This window comes from Triticum urartu, chromosome 7A (assembly GCF_056163025.1).
Source record: "Triticum urartu cultivar PI428250 chromosome 7A, HENAU_Tu73, whole genome shotgun sequence".
NCBI lineage: Eukaryota > Viridiplantae > Streptophyta > Magnoliopsida > Poales > Poaceae > Triticum > Triticum urartu.
This window is the reverse complement of record NC_141879.1, coordinates 166,037,292-166,057,845: the sequence shown is the minus strand read 5'-3', so window position 1 is coordinate 166,057,845 and position 20,554 is coordinate 166,037,292. Positions and strand designations below refer to the sequence as shown.

The 20,554-nt window shown below is 42.3% G+C and overlaps 1 protein-coding gene and 1 pseudogene across 2 annotated transcripts; both read left to right on the top strand.

The window, feature by feature from the left end:
- Nucleotides 1-2,966: 2,966 nt before the first annotated feature.
- Nucleotides 2,967-4,053, top strand: LOC147958785 (protein FAR1-RELATED SEQUENCE 5-like; annotated as a pseudogene).
- A 9,644-nt stretch (nt 4,054-13,697) lies between these two features.
- On the top strand, nt 13,698-16,589 carry LOC125521020 (NEP1-interacting protein-like 2). 2 transcript variants are annotated; one of them, XM_048686070.2, is made up of 5 exons: nt 13,698-14,030; nt 14,251-14,438; nt 14,731-14,814; nt 15,096-15,260; nt 16,212-16,589. In XM_048686070.2, the coding sequence occupies exons 1-5, from the start codon at nt 13,889-13,891 to the stop codon at nt 16,332-16,334; spliced, it is 702 nt and encodes a 233-aa protein (XP_048542027.1). In that variant the 5' UTR covers nt 13,698-13,888; the 3' UTR covers nt 16,335-16,589. The 2 variants fall into 2 exon arrangements, with proteins under 2 accessions (XP_048542027.1, XP_048542028.1); XM_048686071.2 differs by having other exon boundaries at nt 13,704-14,030; nt 14,251-14,429.
- The last annotated feature ends 3,965 nt before the right edge of the window (nt 16,590-20,554 follow it).

The following is a 20,554-nucleotide window of genomic DNA, read 5'->3' as shown; positions in this document are numbered from 1 at the left end:
TGTTACTTGCCCGAGATTCGATCATCGGTACCTAGTTCAATCTCGTTACCGGCAAGTCTCTTTACTCGTTCCGTCATACATCATCCCGCAACTAACTCATTAGTTGCAATGCTTGCAAGGCTTAAGTGATGTGCATTACCGAGAGGGACCAGAGATACCTCTGCGACAATCGGAGTGATAAATCCTAATCTCGAAATACGCCAACCCAACAAGTACCTTTGGAGACACCTGTAGAGCACCTTTATAATCACCCAGTTACGTTTGTGACGTTTGGTAGCACACAAAGTGTTCCTCCGGTAAACGGGAGTTGCATAATCTCATAGTCACAGGAACATGTATAAGTCATGAAGAAAGCAATAGCAGAATACTAAACGATCGTGTGCTAAGCTAACGGAATGGGTCATGTCAATCACATCATTATCCTAATGATGTGATCCCGTTAATCAAATGACAACTCATGTATATGGTTAGGAAACATAACCATCTTCGATTAATGAGCTAGTCAAGTAAAGGCATACTAGTGACACTCTGTTTGTCTATATATTCACACATGTATTATGTTTCCAGATAATACAATTCTAGCATGAATAATAAACATTTATCATGATATAAGGAAATAAATAATAACTTTATTATTGCCTCTAGGGCATATTTCCTTCAGGCACACCCCAGGGGGTGGGCGCCCACACCCTCGTGGACAGGGTGTGGGCCCCCTGGTGTTGATTCTTTCGCCAGTATTTTTTATATATTCCAAAAATATTCTTTGTGAAGTTTCAGGTCAATCCGAGAACTTTTATTTCTGCACAAAAATAACACCATGGAAATTCTGCTGAAAACAGCGTCAGTCCGGGTTAGTTCCATTCAAATCATGTAAATTAGAGCCCAAAACAAGGTCAAAAGTGTTTGGAAAAGTAGATACAATGGAGACGTATCAGGTACCAATCATGGGCGGAGCTACAGTGAGAAGTTTGGGCGGGCCATGCCAAAGGAGAGCGGAAAAACAAATTCGGCCAGCTAGCTAGGCATGCTTTTCATGCAATACTTCCTCGTGGGTTGGGGGAGCCGGATCCTCTAACATTATGGAGAAATGTCATGGCTTGACATCCCTTCAGAAAAACAGACATAGCCACCTCTCCCTTCCCATGCACGTGACCTACTCTTTCTCTTGCTTCTCCTTTGGAGGGAAAAGCCCCCCAGCTTTGCGCTAAACAACACTCGTGAGATGCTTCCCTCCACTTCTTCTCCAGCTTCCCCTCCACTGCTTGTATTGCACCTCACTTTTTCTATTTTTATCTTCTCTTTTGGAGCATCTGCCACTCCCAGCACAACAATAATGCTTTTTTCCCTCTTCCGTTTTGGAGCACCAACACATAAAAAATGCTCTTTTCCTCCTCTCTTTTGGAGCATCTGCACAACCAGTACCTGGCTTGATCAAATACAACATTAAATATTAGAATTTAGAGGTTGATCAATGGAGATCAAGATCCAAACAAGTAAGTTTTGCTTTTTATGGATCTTTTCAGTAGGAGTTGCACATGTTAAACCACTTCTTGTTGGTTTCACCATGTAGTAATGATATCATGAAACAAATCTACACCTCTCCTCTTTATTTTGTATGGATTATTTAGAATAATATTTAATTTTTTATTTTGTAGGGCGAATGTCACACCTAGCTGGAAACCTCAACTTGGCATGAAATTTGATAATTTGGATGAGGCATGACGCATTTGGAGGTACCATGGAGGAAGGATGGGATTCGGTGTTATAAAGAGGTTTACAAATCGGAGTGTAGTGACTTCATGCAGATATGTATGTTTCAAAGAGGGGAAGAAGTCTGCAGATAAAATAGATAACCTAACTAAGATAGGCGAGCTAAAATTAGAATTGATTGTCAAGTCACATGTCTCTTACAATAGACCGCGAAGTTGAAAATTACGAAATATATGATATTTATCTTGAACATAATCACATGCTTTAGCTCCTAGAAGCATGCCACTTGTTGCCATCACAAAGAAGGATCTCTAAAGTGCAAGCTTTTGAAATTGTTGATGACTCAGGTATTGCACCAGAAAATGCTAATGAATTTGCTAGTGGACATTTTGGTGTAACAGGTGGTCTAACTTACACACGCGTAGATCACAAGAACCACTTGCGAACAAAGCGCCAAAGAGAATTGAAGTATGGTGAGGGTGGAAGTATGTTGAAGTATTTTGAAGACAAAGCCGTTGAGAATCCTTCCTTTCAATTTTTTATACATTCGGACAGCGAGGAACAAATGACTAGGCTGATGCTAAAATGATCATAGATTATGCTCATTTTGGTTATGTTATGACCTTTGACACTACTTTTGGGACAAATAAAGAGTACATGCCATTTGGTGTGTCTATTGGATTCAACCATTTCAGAGAAACATTGGTATTTGGTGCTTCACTTCTCCGTGATGAGACATTTGAATCTTTCAAATGGCTTTTTTGTGCCTTCTTATCGGTACATAACCAGAAGCAGCCACACACCATGTTTACTGACCAAGATAGTGCTATGGGGAAGGCAATTGGGCATGTTTTTTTAGAATCAATACATGGACTGTGCACTTTCCACATTATGCAAAATGCTATCAAGTACCTATCCAGCAAAGAGAACAGTGAAGACAACAAAGACAATGTGAATGTGGGAGAGAATGAGGAAAATGAATCATCTCTCCTCAAAGATTCCAGTGCTTGTATATATGAATATGAAGACCTACAAACATTTGAAGATGCTTTTAATGTTATGAGAAGCAAGGTGAAAAAGCAAATGGATGGATAGTATTTATAAGGTAAAGAAGTGGGCAGAATGTTTTATGAGAGATGCTTTCACTTTGAGAATGCGAAGCACACAACTAAGTGAAAGTTTGAATAATGACCTAAAGAACCATCCCAAGTCAGATTTGGATATCAACCGCTTTTTCCATCATTTTTGAAAGAGCCATGAAAGTGAAAAGAGACACTGAGATAAATTTGGAGTACGAGTCTAGGAAGAGTCTACCTAGAATCAAGATCCCCACACTAATGTCGCAACGAGTTAATAATCTTTATACTCCTACTGTATTTCAAGCTTTTCAAACAGAATATGGGAGGGCAATGGCAGCATGTACTCATATGCTACCTGGAGACAACGAATACATGGTCAAGATTAGAAGGCTTGTTGATGGGCAACATGCAACATTTGAACAACAATACAAAGTTGTTGGAGACAATCACCAACAAACGACTTCATGTAGTTGTGGGAAGTTTGAGAGAGTAGGAATTTTGTGTGCTCATGCTTTGGAAGTTCTTGAATTAATGAATATCAAGTTGTTCCTGTCACACCACATTTTGAAGTGATGGACAAGAGAAGCACAATCAGGTTCCATCAAAGATTGTTGTGGATGAACTGTAGTTGAAAAAACCAAAGTTGGATCCCATCACCGATACAATTTTCTTATACACATGTGTTGTGAGTTGGCAACTCTAGCAGCCAACTCTGAGGAATGTTGTATTGTCATCGAGAATGCACTTGTCAGTGCTACTAAGCAAGTGAAAGAACTATTGGGTGCATGCAAAACTAGTGTTGAAGAAAGATGCCATGTCCAGGTGACTCAAACATTGAGTCAAACATCAAATGAAATGTCGAGTGTTGCACAGGTGACTCAAACATCAAATGAATTGTTGAGTGATGCATGTCTCAATAAAAATAGGTTGAGAAGAAAGACTCTAAAAGTAAAAAAAAAAGTTTCCTTGAGAGGCAACACAAGAGAACAAGGAAAAGCCATCTGCCACCGCAGCGAGAAAAGAAAGAGAAGATTTTCCCATTAGCCAGCAGGAAGAAAAGGAGACCATAATATCACAGACTAGTTCGGTAAAGAAGGTTGTCTCAAAAAAATCAGCATAATGGGCCATACCACTACTGAATGAAGCAAGCTCTGGAAAATATGAGTTCATGGAGTGTTTCATTGATCTGTTGACAACTCCCATTGTTGAAGACATAGATGCTGACCCATTTTGGTTGCAGTCGAAATTATTTTGGATGCTATAGTTTGTACTCTGAAAATGTTCAGAATGGTAGAGTATAGGTAGCTAGTAAGGTAGGAGTTCCTTTTGTTCGGCATTGCAAGGATTTTTATTTTCTTATGTTGCCACTTGGTGGGACTTTATTGTTGGGGAACGTAGTAATTTTAAAAATAAATCCTACGCACACGCAAGATCATGGTGATGCATAGCAACGAGAGGGGAGAGTGTTGTCTACATACCCTCGTAGACCGGCAACGGAAGCGTTGACACAACGTAGAGGAAGTAGTCGTGCGTCTTCCCGATCCGACCGATCCAAGTACCGAACGTACGGCACCTCCGAGTTCTGCACACATTCAACTCGGTGACGTCCCTCGAGCTCCAATCCACCAATGTTGAGGGGGAGTTTCGTCAGCACGACGGCGTGATGACGGTGATGATGTTCTACCGATGCCGGGCTTCGCCTAAGCACCGCTACGATATGACCGAGGTGGAATATGGTGGAAGGGGGCACCGCACACGGCTAAGGAACGATCACGAAGATCAACTTGTGTGTCATGGGGTGCCCCCTTGCCCCCGTATATAAAGGAGGGAGAGGGGGAGGTGCGGCCGGCCCTAGGGGTGCGCCTGGAGGACTCCTACTCCCACCAGGAGTAGGACTCCCCCCTCTTGCCTTGTTGGAAAAGGAAGGGGGAAGGGAGAAAGAGGAAAGGGGGGCGCCCCCCCCCTTCCTTGTCCTATTCGGACTAGGGGGGAGGGGGCGCGCGGCCTGCCCTGGCCGGCCCTCCTCTTCTCCCTTATGGCCCATGTAGGCCCAATAACCCCCGGGGGGGTTCCGGCAACCCCCTGGTACTCCGGTAAAATCCCGATTTCACCCGGAATGTTTCCGATATCCAAATATAGGCTTCCAATATATCAATCTTTATGTCTCAACCATTTTGAGACTCATCGTCATGTCCGTGATCACATACGGGACTCCGAACAACCTTCGGTACATCAAAACACAAAAACCCTAATTACGATCGTCACCGAACTTTAAGCATGCGGACCCTACGGGTTCAAGAACTATGTAGACATGACCGAGACACGTCTCCGGTCAATAACCAATAGCAGAACCTGGATGCTCATATTGGCTCCTACATATTCTACGAAGATCTTTATCGGTCAGACCGCATAACAACATACGTTGTTCCCTTTGTCATCGGTATGTTACTTGCCCGAGATTCGATCGTCGGTATCTTAATACCTAGTTCAATCTCGTTACCGGCAAGTCTCTTTACTCGGTTCGTAATACATCATCCGCAACTAACTTATTAGTTGCAATGCTTGCAAGGCTTGAGTGATGTGCATTACCGAGAGGGCCCAGAGATACCTCTCCGACAATCGGAGTGACAAATCCTAATCTCGAAATATGCCAACCCAACAAGTACCTTCGGAGACACCTGTAGAGCACCTTTATAATAACCCAGTTACTTTGTGACGTTTGGTAGCACACAAAGTGTTCCTCCGGTAAACGGGAGTTGCATAATCTCATAGTCATAGGAACATGTATAAGTTATGAAGAAAGCAATAGCAACAAACTAAACGATCAAGTGCTAAGCTAACGGAATGGGTCAAGTCAATCACATCATTCTCCTAATGATGTGATCCCGTTAATAAAATGACAACTCATGTCTATGGTTAGGAAACATAACCATCTTCGATCAACGAGCTAGTCAAGTAGAGGCATACTAGTGACACTCTGTTTGTCTATGTATTCACACATGTATTATGTTTCCGGTTAATACAATTCTAGCGTGAATAATAAACATTTATCATGATATAAGGAAATAAATAATAACTTTATTATTGCCTCTAGGGCATATTTCCTTCAGTCTCCCACTTGCACTAGAGTCAATAATCTAGATTACACAGTAATGATTCTAACACCCATGGAGCCTTGGTGTTGATCATGTTTTGCTCGTGGAAGAGGCTTAGTCAGCGGGTCTGCAACATTCAGATCCGTATGTATCTTGCAAATTTCTATGTATCCCACTTGGACTAAATCCCGAATGGAATTGAAGCGTCTCTTGATGTGCTTGGTTCTCTTGTGAAATCTGGATTCCTTCGCCAAGGCAATTGCACCAGTATTGTCATAAAAGATTTTCATTGGACCCGATGCACTAGGTATGACACCTAGATCGGATATGAACTCCTTCATCCAGACTCCTTCATTTGCTACTTCCGAAGCAGCTATGTACTCCGCTTCACATGTAGATCCCGCCATGATGCTTTGTTTAGAACTGCACCAACTGATAGCTCCACCGTTCAGTATAAACACGTATCCGGTTTGCGATTTAGAATCGTCCGGATCAGTGTCAAAGCTTGCATCAACGTAACCATTTACGATGAGCTCTTTGTCACCTCCATATACGAGAAACATATCCTTAGTCCTTTTCAGGTATTTCAGGATGTTCTTGACCGTTGTCCAGTGATCCACTCCTGGATTACTTTGTTACCTCCCTGCTAGACTTATAGCAAGGCACACATCAGGTATGGTACACAGCATTGCATACATGATAGAGCCTATGGCTGAAGCATAGGGAACATCTTTCAGTTTCTCTCTATCTTTTGCGGTGGTCGGACATTGAGTCTTACTCAACTTCACACCTTGCAACACAGGCAAGAACCCTTTCTTTGCTTGATCCATTTTGAACTTCTTCAAAACTTTGTCAAGGTATGTGCTTTGTGAAAGTCCAATTAAGCGTCTTGATCTATCTCTATAGATCTTAATGCTCAATATGTAAGCAGCTTCACCGAGGTCTTTCATTGAAAAACTCTTATTCAAGTATCCCTTTATGCTATCCAGAAATTCTATATCATTTCCAATCAATAATATGTCATCCACATATAATATCAGAAATGCTACAGACCTCCCACTCACTTTCTTGTAAATACAGGCTTCTCCAAAAGTCTGTACAAAACCAAATACTTTGATCACACTATCAAAGCGTTTATTCCAACTCCGAGAGGCTTGCACCAGTCCATAAATGGATCACTGGAGCTTGCACACTTTGTTAGCTCCCTTTGGATCGACAAAACCTTCTGGTTGCATCATATACAACTCTTCTTCCAGAAATCCATTCGGGAATGCAGTTTTGACATCCATTTGCCAAATTTCATAATCATAAAATGCGGCAATTGCTAACATGATTCGGAAAGACTTAAGAATCGCTACGGGTGAGAAGGTCTCATCGTAGTCAATCCCTTGAACTTGTCGAAAACCTTTCGCAACAAGTCGAGCTTTGTAGACAGTAACATTACTGTCAGCGTCAGTCTTCTTCTTGAAGATCCATTTATTCTCAATTGCTTGCCAATCAACGGGCAAGTCAACCAAAGTCCACACTTTGTTCTCATACATGGATCCTATCTCAGATTTCATGGCTTCTAGCCACTTTGCGGAATCTGGGCTCACCATCGCTTCTTCATAGTTCGTAGGTTCATCATGATCTAGTAGCATGACTTCCAGAACAGGATTACCGTACCACTCTGGTGCGGATCTTACTCTGGTTGATCTACGAGGTTCGGTAGTAACTTGATCTGAAGTTTCATGATCATTATCATTAGCTTCCTCACTAATTGGTGTAGGTGTCACAGAAACCGGTTTCTGTGATGTAGTACTTTCCAATAAGGGAGCAGGTACAGTTACCTCATCAAGTTCTACTTTTCTCCCACTCACTTCTTTTGAGAGAAACTCCTTCTCTATAAAGGATCCATTCTTAGCAACGAAAGTCTTGCCTTCGGATCTGTGATAGACGGTGTACCCAATAGTTTCCTTTGGGTATCCTATGAATACACATTTCTCTGATTTGGGTTCGAGCTTATCAGGTTGAAGCTTTTTCACATAAGCATCGCAGCCCCAAACTTTTAGAAACGACAACTTTGGTTTCTTGCCAAACCACAGTTCATAAGGTGTCGTCTCAACGGATTTCGATGGTGCCCTATTTAACGTGAATGCAACCGTCTCTAAAGCATAACCCCAAAACGATAGCGGTAAATCTGTAAGAGACATCATAGATCACACCATATCTAGTAAAGTACGATTTTGACGTTCGGACACACCATTACGCTGTGGTGTTCTAGGTGGCGTGAGTTGCGAAACTATTCCGCATTGTTTCAAATGTAGACCAAACTCGTAACTCAAATATTCTCCTCCACGATCAGATCATAGAAACTTTATTTTCTTGTTACGATGATTTTCAACTTCACTCTGAAATTCTTTGAACTTTTCAAATGTTTCAGACTTATGTTTCATTAAGTAGATATACCCATATCTGCTTAAATCATATGTGAAGGTGAGAAAATAATGATATCCGCCACGAGCCTCAATATTCATCGACCACATACATCTGTATGTATGATTTCCAACAAATCCGATGCTCTCTCCATAGTACCGGAGAACGGCGTTTTAGTCATCTTGCCCATGAGGCACGGTTCGCAAGTACCAAGTGATTCATAATCAAATGATTCCAAAAGTCCATCAGTATGGAGTTTCTTCATGTGCTTTATACCGATATGACCTAAACGGCAGTGCCACAAATAAGTTGCACTATCATTATCAACTCTGCATCTTTTGGTTAAACATTATGAATATGTGTATCATTATTATCGAGATTCATCAAAAATAGACCACTCTTCAAGGGTGCATGACCATAAAAGATATTACTCGTATAAATAGAACAACCATTATTCTCTGATTTAAATGAATAACCGTCTGTCATCAAACAAGATCCAGATATAATGTTCATGCTCAACGTTGGCACCAAATAACAATTATTTAGGTCTAAAACTAATCCCAAAGGTAGATGTAGAGGTAGCGTGCCGACTGCGATCACATCGACTTTGGAACCATTTCTCACGCGCATCGTCACCTCGTCCTTTGCCAGTGTTCGCTTAATCCGTAGTCCCTGTTTCGAGTTGCAAATGTTAGCAACAGAACCAGTATCAAATACCCAAGTGCTACTGCGAGCTCTAGTAAGGTACACATCAATAACATGTATATCACATATACCTTTGTTCACTTTGCCATCCTTCTTATCCGCCAAATACTTGGGGCAGTTCCGCTTCCAGTGTCCAGTCTGCTTGCAGTAGAAGCACTCAGTTTCAGGCTTAGGTCCAGATTTCGGTTTCTTCTCCTGAGCAGCAACTTGCTTACTGTTCTTCTTGAAGTTCCCCTTCTTCTTCCCTTTGCCATTTTTCTTGAAACTAGCGGTCTTGTTGACCATCAACACTTGATGCTCCTTCTTGATTTCTACCTCCGCAGCCTTTAGCATTGCGAAGAGCTAGGGAATTGTCTTATCCATCCCTTACATGTTATAGTTCATCATGAAGCTCTTGTAGCTTGGTGGCACTGATTAAATAACTCTGTCAATGACACTATCAATAGGAAGATTAACCCCCAGTTGAGTCAAGTGATTATGATACCCAGACATTTTGAGTATATGTTCACTGACAGAACTATTCTCCTCCATCTTGCAGCTATAGAATTTATTAGAGACTTCATATCTCTCAATCCGGGCATTTGCTTGAAATATTAACTTCAACTCCTGGAACATCTCATATGCTCCATGACGTTCAAAACGTCGTTGAAGTCCCGATTCTAAGTCGTAAAGCATGGCACACTGAACTATCGAGTAGTCATCAGCTTTTCTCTACCAGACGTTCATAACATCTGGTGTTGCTCCAGCAGCAGGCCTGGCACCTAGCGGTGCTTTCAGGACGTAATTCTTTTGTGCAGCAATGAGGATAATCCTCAAGTTACAGACCCAGTCCGTGTAATTGCTACCATCATCTTTCAAGTTTGCTTTCTCAAGGAACGCATTAAAATTCAACGGAACAACAGCACGGGCCATCTATCTACAAATAAACATAGACAAGCAAGATACTATCAGGTACTAAGTTCATGATAAATTTAAGTTCAATTAATCATATTACTTAAGAACTCCCACTTAGAAAGACATCCCTCTAATCTTCTAAGTGATCACGTGATCCAAATCAACTAAACCATAACCGATCATCACGTGAAATGGAGTAGCTTTCAATGGTGAACATCAATATGTTGATCATATCTGCTATATGATTCACGCTCGACCTTTCGGTCTCAATGTTCCGAGGCCATATCTGCATATGCTAGGCTCGTCAAGTTTAACCTGAGTATTCTGCGTGTGCAAAACTGGCTTGCACCCGTTGTAGATGGACGTAGAGCTTATCACACCCGATCATCACGTAGTGTCTGGGCACGACGAACTTTGGCAATGGTGCATACTCAGGGAGAACACTTTTATCTTAAAATTTAGTGAGAGATCATCTTATAATGCTACCGTCAATCAAAGCAAGATAAGATGCATAAAAGATAAACATCACATGCAATCAATATAAGTGATATGATATGGCCATCATCATCTTGTGCTTGTGATCTCCATCTCCGAAGCACCGTCATGATCACCATCGTCACCGGCGTGACACCTTGATCACCATCATAGCATTGTTGTCGTCTCGCCAATCTTATGCTTCCACGACTATCGCTACCGCTTAGTGATAAAGTAAAGCATTACAACGCAATTGCATTGCATACAATAAAGCGACAACCATATGGCTCCTGCCAGTTGCCGATAACTTGGTTACAAAACATGATCATCTCATACAATAAAATTTAGCATCATGTCTTGACCATATCACATCACAACATGCCCTGCAAAAACAAGTTAGACGTCCTATACTTTGTTGTTGCAAGTTTTACGTGGCTGCTACGGGCTTAGCAAGAACCGTTCTTACCTATGCATCAAAACCACAACGATAGTTTGTCAAGTTGGTGTTGTTTTAACCTTCGCAAGGACCGGGCGTAGCCACACTCGGTTCAACTAAAGTTGGAGAAACTGACACCCGCCAGCCACCTGTGTGCAAAGCACGTCGGTAGAACCAGTCTCGCGTAAGCGTACGCGTAATGTCGGTCCGGGCCGCTTCATCCAACAATACCGCCGAACCAAAGTATGACATGCTGGTAAGCAGTATGACTTATATCGCCTACAACTCACTTGTGTTCTACTCGTGCAAATAACATCAACGCATAAAACCTAGGCTCGGATGCCACTGTTGGGGAATGTAGTAATTTCAAAAAAATTCCTACGCACACGCAAAATCATGGTGATGCATAGCAACGAGAGGGGAGAGTGTTGTCTACATACCCTCGTAGACCGGCAACGGAAGCGTTGACACAACGTAGAGGAAGTAGTCGTAAGTCTTCCCGATCCGACCGATCCAAGTACCGAACGTACGGCACCTCCGAGTTCTGCACACGTTCAACTCGGTGACGTCCCTCGAGCTCCGATCCAGCAAAACGTTGAGGGAGAGTTTCGTCAGCACGACGGCGTGATGACGGTGATGATGTTCTACCGACGCAGGGCTTCGCCTAAGCACCACTACGATATGACAGAGGTGGAATATGGTGGAAGGGGGCACCACACACGGCTAAGGAACGATCACGAAGATCAACTTGTGTGTCATGGGGTGCCCCCTTGCCCCCGTATATAAAGGAGGGAGAGGGGGAGGTGCGGCCGGCCCTAGGGGTGCGCCTGGAAGAGTCCTACTCCCACCGGGAGTAGGACTCCCCCCTCTTGCCTTGTTGGAAAACGAAGGGGGAAGGGAGAAAGAGGAAAGGGGGGCGCCCCCCCCCCTTCCTTGTCCTATTTGGACTAGGGGGGAGGGGGTGCGCGGCCTGCCCTGGCCGGCCCTCCTCTTCTCCCTTATGGCCCATGTAGGCCCAATAACCCCCGGGGGGTTCCGGTAACCCCCCGGTACTCCGGTAAAATCCTGATTTCACCCGGAACCTTTCAGATATCCAAATATAGGCTTCCAATATATCAATCTTTATGTCTCGACCATTTCGAGACTCCTCGTGATGTCCGTGATCACATCCGGGACTCCGAACAACCTTCGGTACATCAAAACACAAAAATCCTAATTACGATCGTCACCGAAGTTTAAGCATGCGGACCCTACGGGTTCGAGAACTATGTAGACATGACCGAGACACGTCTCCGGTCAATAACCAATAGCGGAACCTGGATGCTCATATTGGCTCCTACATATTCTACGAAGATCTTTATCGGTCAGACCGCATAACAACATACGTTGTTCCCTTTGTCATCGGTATGTTACTTGCCCGAGATTCGATCGTCGGTATCTTAATACCTAGTTCAATCTCGTTACCGGCAAGTCTCTTTACTCGTTCCGTAATACATCATCCTGCAACTAACTTATTAGTTGCAATGCTTGCAAGGCTTGAGTGATGTGCATTACCGAGAGGGCCCAAAGATACCTCTCCGACAATCGGAGTGACAAATCCTAATCTCGAAATACGCCAACCCAACAAGTACCTTCCGAGACACCTGTAGAGCACCTTTATAATCACCCAGTTACGTTGTGACGTTTGGTAGCACACAAAGTGTTCCTCCGGTAAACGGGAGTTGCATAATCTCATAGTCATAGGAACATGTATAAGTTATGAAGAAAGCAATAGCAACAAACTAAACGATCAAGTGCTAAGCTAACGAAATGGGTCAAGTCAATCACATCATTCTTCTAATGATGTGATCCCGTTAATCAAATGACAACTCATGTCTATGGTTAGGAAACATAACCATCTTCGATCAACGAGCTAGTCAAGTAGAGGCATACTAGTGACACTCTATTTGTCTATGTATTCACACATGTATTATGTTTCCGGTTAATACAATTCTAGCATGAATAATAAACATTTATCATGATATAAGGAAATAAATAATAACTTTATTATTGCCTCTAGGGCATATTTCTTTCATTTATGATTAGCAATGTGTCGCAATGTCTATTCTTTCATACTCACCAATCACACGATAAATCAGTGCCAATTGGTTCAATTCAAGATTTAATTTTGTTGTTGTCAGATGCATTCCTCTTTCAGAGGCAACAAAAAAACTAAACACTAAAATTGCAATCGTAACTATTCATACATATGCAGCAAGAGAAACAGTTTTTACACTTATTTCAAAAACTCAGAAGCTTGTTATTACCTTTCGGGAGGTGATGGAGCAAGGAAGTTTCTTCAGCGGGGGGGATGGAGACGCAGACTGGGATGATGATGGAGACGAGCCACCGGAGGCGCGGACGGAGGTGCGGGTGAGGTCCATGAATCGTCGGCGGCGCGAGCAGACACACAACAGGTCAACGAATCGGCAGCGACAAAGAGGCGCAAGCTCCGTGGCGGCGAACCGACAACGACTAAGCGCGAGGTCGTAGGCCGTCCAATCGCGGCGGTGATTTGGCGCGAGGTCGGCGGATCACGGCAACGCGAGCGAGGCGGCGGTGGAGTTCGACGGGAACAACGAGCCTCTTTCATTTTTTCTTTTTCGATTTGGACGAGCAAGTTTTTTTCAGTACAACACGTCCATTTTTCTGAAGGGATGTCAAGCTGTGACATCTCTCCACAATGTCAGAGGATCCGGCACCGGGCTGACGGGCCATGGCTTGGTTGGCCCCAATGCCGTGCTTGTAGAGATAAGATGTGTGTATGTGGGTATCTGCGATTATATAGCGTGTTAAAAAGTCCAGGAATACAGATTTGTACTAACGTAGAAAATGGAACAGAACCCAGAAAATCTTTAAGCAACAGGCACCAGCAAGCAGCAGCCAAGCGGCGACTTGTTTCCGGGTTGCGTCACGCCTCATCCCCCCACCCCCTCCCTTGCCGGCGAGCCACCCTCCTCCTCTATGCCCCAGCCAGCGCGCACGCCACAGCCGACGCCGTGCTAAGCTTCGGCGCGGAGGCCTCGTGGCCGTGGATCGTGATGGAGGCGGCGACAGGAGAGGCGATCCCGCCGCGACACCCGGCTTCGGCGGCGGCGGAGCAGGAGCGCCCCGCCCCGCCGTACCTCCCCAGGCTCGTTGCCGGCGTTCTCTCCGGTGTGCTCACCGGCCTCTTCGCGGTCGGTACGCGCCCTGGCTCCTGTGTTTGGTTGTGACGCGTTTGTCGGTGATTTCGAGCTCTCTATTGGTTGGTGGAGAAGGGATTGGGTCTCTTGGCCATTTCTTGGTCCAACAAACCCTTCAAGGCCAAAAAAATCGTAGCGATAGCAAAGTTTATTGACTTAGCAGCCGATCTTTTGGTTCGTGTGATCGTATTTTGATGTCGATTTGTGATTGTCCGAAGCTGGAGGCCTGACGGGGGCAGTCACCGGCGCGTTGGCTGGGAGAGCTTCGGACAGCGGCGTTCTCCGGGGAGCCGGACTGGGGGCATTTGCTGGCGCTGTCCTGTCCATTGAGGTCCTGGAGGCTTCCCGCGCCTATTGGTGCGCCGACAGGTCAACACCGCAGAGTACATCATCCATGGTCCGTACCGTAAGATTCTTCAGCAAATCAGTCTACAAAATTTGGCAGAATATAACGTTTTTATTTTTGCCAAATAAATGCGATTGGATAGTAACATTCCTGCCGCAGCTCGTCATTTTGATTGGTCTTTAAATTCGAACAGCTGCTTGCATTTTTTTGCCTCGATTATAGAGAGTGTTCTTCATTGTTTATAAAGTAAAGTACGTTCGTTAAATATATTATATACTTCAGTCAGTGGATGACACGTTATTGATCCATCCACTGAGGATTTGCTTACAGAAAATGTGTGTTCGATTTCCAGGGGGATTTCGTGGATCAGCTCCTTCATGCTCGGTTCGTGGGAGAGCAGTATGAGCCATCAGTGTATATGTCATATCGTTGGCAGGTCAGTTGTTCTATACCCCTAACAGTGCTAATGCGGTATCCTCTGCAAGGAAGTGTGCCCAAATGAAAGTTATTCTCTTCATGCTTCCTATTAATTGGAGGGTTCTTGCAGTTGCTCATTTTTGTGACCATGTTTTTTACCTGTATACTAATCCATTTCATAGTGTGTTTTATGTAAATTGTATGGTGAGGTCAGCTAAAACAAAATATAATTGTTATAGTGAAGTTTCTACCCTTTGCTGCACACATAATTTTTCGTACTGAAGTTAAGACATTCAACAGGTTGGTATTGCAGAGTTTGGCAATGATGATCCGTATGATATCACTGGAGAAGTTTCATCCGATGGGCTCTCACAGGATAACTTGAAGAAGTTGCCATACCATGTGGTGATTGATCAGAAACAAGAGCCAGCTGGTGAAAACTTGTCTTGCCCTATTTGCCTACAGGTACAAGTGTAACAGTTACATATATGTTTTATTGGATTTTACCTAGCAGGGAAATAACTTCACCATCCAATCTGTAATTTATGCTGCCTTAATTGATAGTCTGGTAGATGTATATGTTGTCTGGCTGAACGGTTCGAAATCATCTTACTTTTGATTGGTATAATGGAGGTGAGAATTATGGAAATTATTTCCAAACCATCTTATTTTTAATTTCCTTAATCTAAGTAACTCCATACGGATTTCACTGTTCAGAAGCTGGAATTATTTATTGTCTAAAATATGTGGTGGTAACATCTTATCTGTTTGGAGTTGGACTATTTGAAATAATCTTATGTGATAATGTGCTTTTTGAAGGTGGGTAATCATTGGAATTCTCAAAATTTAAAACTTAGTAGATAACCACACAATACTTGGTCGAATTTGTACCTGGAGTGTCTATTCCTTGCTTAATTTTTGTTTTACCCAGACCTATGTGCTATTTCTGAATATTTAGCAAATTTGTTGACCAGCTCTCAGGAGCAAATTAGTTAGTAGCATGAGTTGTCACCCTCACGTTATATGTTATTTTCCAAATTGATATGTCTTTTCAGTGTAAGTAAGCAAATTTTGGCTCTGCTTTCTTTGAAATTGTGAGTTAGTTTATGAATGCATGGGAGTTTAATATGTACTGTCATTTATATATGATGACACAACCTCGATATTTGAACTGTCTGGATATGTAGGGTGTATTTTAATTGGTTAAAACAAGGTTTTAATCAACAATTACTCCTTTAATATGTAGTTTATGTGGTACGAAATGTCGGAATCACAATTGTAAGTACTTTATATATGAATCCAGTGAAATTTGTTTTAACCAATCAAAATACACCCTTAATATCACCCATGTATCTGGACAGACAGTCCGTATTTGAACTTTGTTTCTTATGCCCTGACACTCTGTTCTTGTCCTAGGATATCGTGACGGGAGAGATGGCGAGGAGGCTGCCGAAGTGTTGTCACACCTTCCATCAGCCCTGTGTGGACAAATGGCTCATTGGCCATGGTTCGTGCCCTGTTTGTAGGCAAGATGTGTAATATATGATGTCTTGTTTGTGCTATCTTCTTAGAATGTAGGTAACACAGCTGTGTAAAATGCTTGTTCTCATGGTACATAGAAAGGTAAATAGCAGTGTAAATCAAGCCATGCATGTGTTTCTACACTGAAAATAAAACGGCTATGTACATAAGATATTCCGAGGATCATTCTTTTTCCACTCAATTGAGATGTGTAAGTAACCTAAATTTGACCTGCTTCTGATGCATAAATAACCAGTACTATCTCTGCCGCTCCAGGCCATGGTTCTGTCTGTTTTGCATTGGGAATCTGGGATATTTCCCCCATTGCTACCAACAGCTACGAGATGGTCTTGGTTGCCCTTATGAATGATTCTACACAAAAAAGTATCAATGATTTAGGCCTCTTTTATCTTCTTCTTGCTGTCATGAGAACTGGTTGTTGGATAATTTCGAAATAGTTGGCATTTTTGACAGAGTTTAGTTGGATTCACATACAAAGATTGAACCCAAACAACTTAATCAAAGTGGGTTGATTATGGAGGTTGACGTATTGATAAAAATGCTTCTATCAATCAGATCTCTTGCCGTGCAGAAAAAATGACCATTGTCTTCCTGATGTTGCCTTAACTAGCACAGTGGCCCTCGCAAATGTGAGGGAATCATCTTTGCCATCAGACCAGTAGATGAGCATTCGACCCCTCAAAAAAAAAAAAGATGAGTGTTCGATCAAAAAGTTCTTGAGCGTTGGATGCATTCTTGAAACAGCGTCCACATCCCCTGGGCAGTTGAAACGAGTTTCTTTTATTCACAGCTGTTTCCATCTCTCGTAATTTTCCAAACAAACTTCCTCCATTCACGTTGGTTCCATATATGAAGTTCCTACAATCACAAATATTTCTGTGTACACGCGATGCTTCCTTTCCAAATTCCAACACTAAGATATGCTTCACAATTAATCACATTTTTCTCCGTGCGCTATCACGATTCATTTTGTGACATAGACATCGTTCATAATTAATGCAAATCATATTAACAAATTAAAGTGTGCTTCTACTAAAATCAACATCTCCCATAATTGATTACTATTGATTCAAGATCCACGACTCAATTATTACACCATTGAGTGACATCACCGATAGAGTAGCAACGAGACTGGTAGGTCAACATACCAATCGTATCTTCATATGACTCTTGTTCATCTTTCGATGTGTGTGTTCGGAGATCAAAACGTTCTTACTCTCTCGTCAAGATAACCAGGTGTGCTTGCAACATGAACCGTCCATGCCCGTCTTATACACTACACATCTATAATACCATGGGACATGGTGTATTTAAAGGAACATGTATTTTTAGAAGGTACTCCCTCCATCCCATAATGTAAGACGTCTTTTGACACTAAACTAGTGTCAAAAAACGTCTTACATTATAGGACAGAGAGAGTACTATAGTTGGATGAACACTATCAACTTGATATTTTTAAGCGAGAGATCACCCTAAAAAACATGTCTACTGCACATCAAATAAGTTGCATAACAATGGATTAACATCATAGGCACCTAATAACTTAGTGACATGGTATAACCTTACCCGCAAAAAGAAGACATGGTACAACCCTACCCGCAAAAAGAAGACATACAGGAGTAGTCTACGTCGTCTTCGTGTAGTTTTTGCAAAAAGCTTGCCCTGAGGTTGACACGTATAAACAAATAAAAGGTTAGACACCTCTAATCACTTTTCCTAATTACCATGGCTGCTATGGTTAAGTTGGCAAAAATTTAATTTCCTACTAAACCATTAAGCATGACAGTTCACATTGTTGTTTCAACATGAGGGGTGTCTTAGGATATATCCAAGACCAAACTTTGTCTTTACGCGTGACCCCCGTATTTATCAAATCTACTAACCTTCTTCATCCCAAAATTTATCTCTCTCAACTATGGTTGAACCCAAATAATCTTAAGCATAACTTTGGTTAGCGATCAACATACTGAGGAGCATCATAAAAACACCTCAGAAATCCAGACTTTTGTAACAAAGTTCTTCCATACTTTTGAGGTCAAAATTTCGCAATTAGAAGGGTTACAACATGAATGTCCTGTAATTAGAGATGTTTAATCACTTCGCACATAAGAGCAATGCTAAATAACACCATATACACTAATCGTACATGCATGTACTCATATATTTGCTCATGATGCCATTGAAGGGGAACGTGCTACGCAACAAAATAATTATGCTACACGATCGCACCCATGAACACTGTTAGGATCGGGAGTATATCGACCAGAGGGGAGGGGGGGGGGTGAATGGGAGATTTAAAATTTCCTTCGAAACTTCAAATCTCTCGAGGTGAAAAGGCGGAAGTAAAACTAGACATGAAAACTAAAACTAAATTGTCACGGCTACCTGAAGGAAAAACAATTTAGATGAGAAGGACTAAGCATAACTTTCAATGAAAGTGGTGATAATCCTCCTAGTATATTAACAGAGAAACTTCACGATAACAAATGGTAGCATACAATGAGGACAATGCGAACAACATGGATGAAAGATCACGAATGAAGACTAAAAAAGAACTACATACATGTTATTGAGATATGTTCATTAGAGCACAACTCATTTGGATGACAAAGTAAAACCAAAGGATTATCAGATGAGCATACAAGCAAACAACTTTGAGCACGACAAACTGAAATACACTAAACAATATAGCCAAGCAACAGATAATAAATGGTACAGATAAATGGCACAAAGCACCGAAGATAAACTACTAAAAGTATTGTAGTTGAGTAGAATGAACCGGTGGTGCTCAATGGCGACAGATGATTTGGTAGACCAACTCACTCTTCCGTCCTATTCTCCTTCAACGCGGAGCTGATCAGACTTCCGTCGAATTCGCTCGGGTAGATGCTTATCGGTGATCTCCAAACCTTCAACACACTTCTTCACGAACCATAATTACTCTTGATTGCCGAAGACTTTACTTGGTGAAGATAATTACTCTTCGACACTCAAGCCGACACCTATCTATCTAGAGAGTGTGCAACTCTCAAGAGTAATAGGTACAAGAACTCTCAACTCAGATCTACTATGATGTTAATCACTAAGTTTTGTCTCCTGATTTTCTCTCAGCATATCTTAAACTCGAATCTCTCGAGAGGGGCGCTCAATCAATCTTCTCAAAATCTCAAGCAGAGTAGCCAATGAAAAAAGTTGGAGTGGGGTGGCTATTTATAGCCGCAACCTTCCCTGATAGGAAATGATCATTTAGGACACACAGTCCAGCCAATGGCCAAATGACATGTTTTCCAATGGTTAGAATTTTGAGCACATCACAATTTTACTTGAGGAACAACTAAAGATGAATCCTCGGTCAGGAAGATATCTCTCGTAGTCCATAAGAACAACGTCTCTGACTGATAAGTAGAATTTTTTCGGAGCTCGGAGAGATTTCACTCGGTCTTGCATAGGTTTCGGCTAAGCATCACAACAGACTTAAGTCTCGAATAGCTATACCCCTCTTAATAGTACGGTGTCCCTATGACTCAAATAATAGAAAGAAGAACAACGAAACAAATACCACATCTTCACTTTGCCTCCAAACTTCTCGACTGCGGTAATTCTTTTTCGGATGCACCGATTGAAAATTGCTTTGCATCATCAATATTTTAAGGGCTCGATTCCTCCACACAATCTTCTCAGTATAGATTCTACTTTAAATATATATCTCTATTCTCTACAATGCAGATGTTTCTCGGTGACGTTCTTCAAACTTCTTGTTAGAATGTAATGTTCTTCTCGATACGTCAAGGACTATATCACTCTATGTTCACTGGCAAACAAATCAGTACCTTACTATTGCTGACAACAATCTCCAAAACCCAAGGGGGCAATTCATTGCACCAACAAACAATATGAACATGGCGGGTAACAATCAAACTCACCAAATAGCAGAGTAGTAGAAGGAGTGAAGAAGCTAGTGTAGTGCGACGATTCCCACAACTAGGTTATACCTCCCAGTCGGAATAGGAATCACCCTAAGGCCGAGAGCGCCAGGTCATTTTGGGTATTGTCCATCTTAGCAGCACCCCGAGCCAAGCTAGCCACCATGACATGGACAGTCTGGCCACAAATGTCGTAGACAATCCGGTTGACTGTCTTTTCCCCCATTGATCATGTTGACCTAGGTTTTTCTCGTGGAATTTTTGTTGTGGAATAAACAAAGAATAGGCATTGAA

Bases quoted from the DNA above. Each gene is read 5' to 3' on its own strand.
- LOC125521020 (XM_048686070.2), top strand. From the start codon at position 13,889: ATGGAGGCGGCGACAGGAGAGGCGATCCCGCCGCGACACCCGGCTTCG. The intron at 14,031-14,250 runs GTACGCGCCCTG...GATTGTCCGAAG, and splicing joins CACCGGCCTCTTCGCGGTCG to CTGGAGGCCTGACGGGGGCA. The intron at 14,439-14,730 runs GTAAGATTCTTC...TTCGATTTCCAG, and splicing joins CATCATCCATGGTCCGTACC to GGGGATTTCGTGGATCAGCT.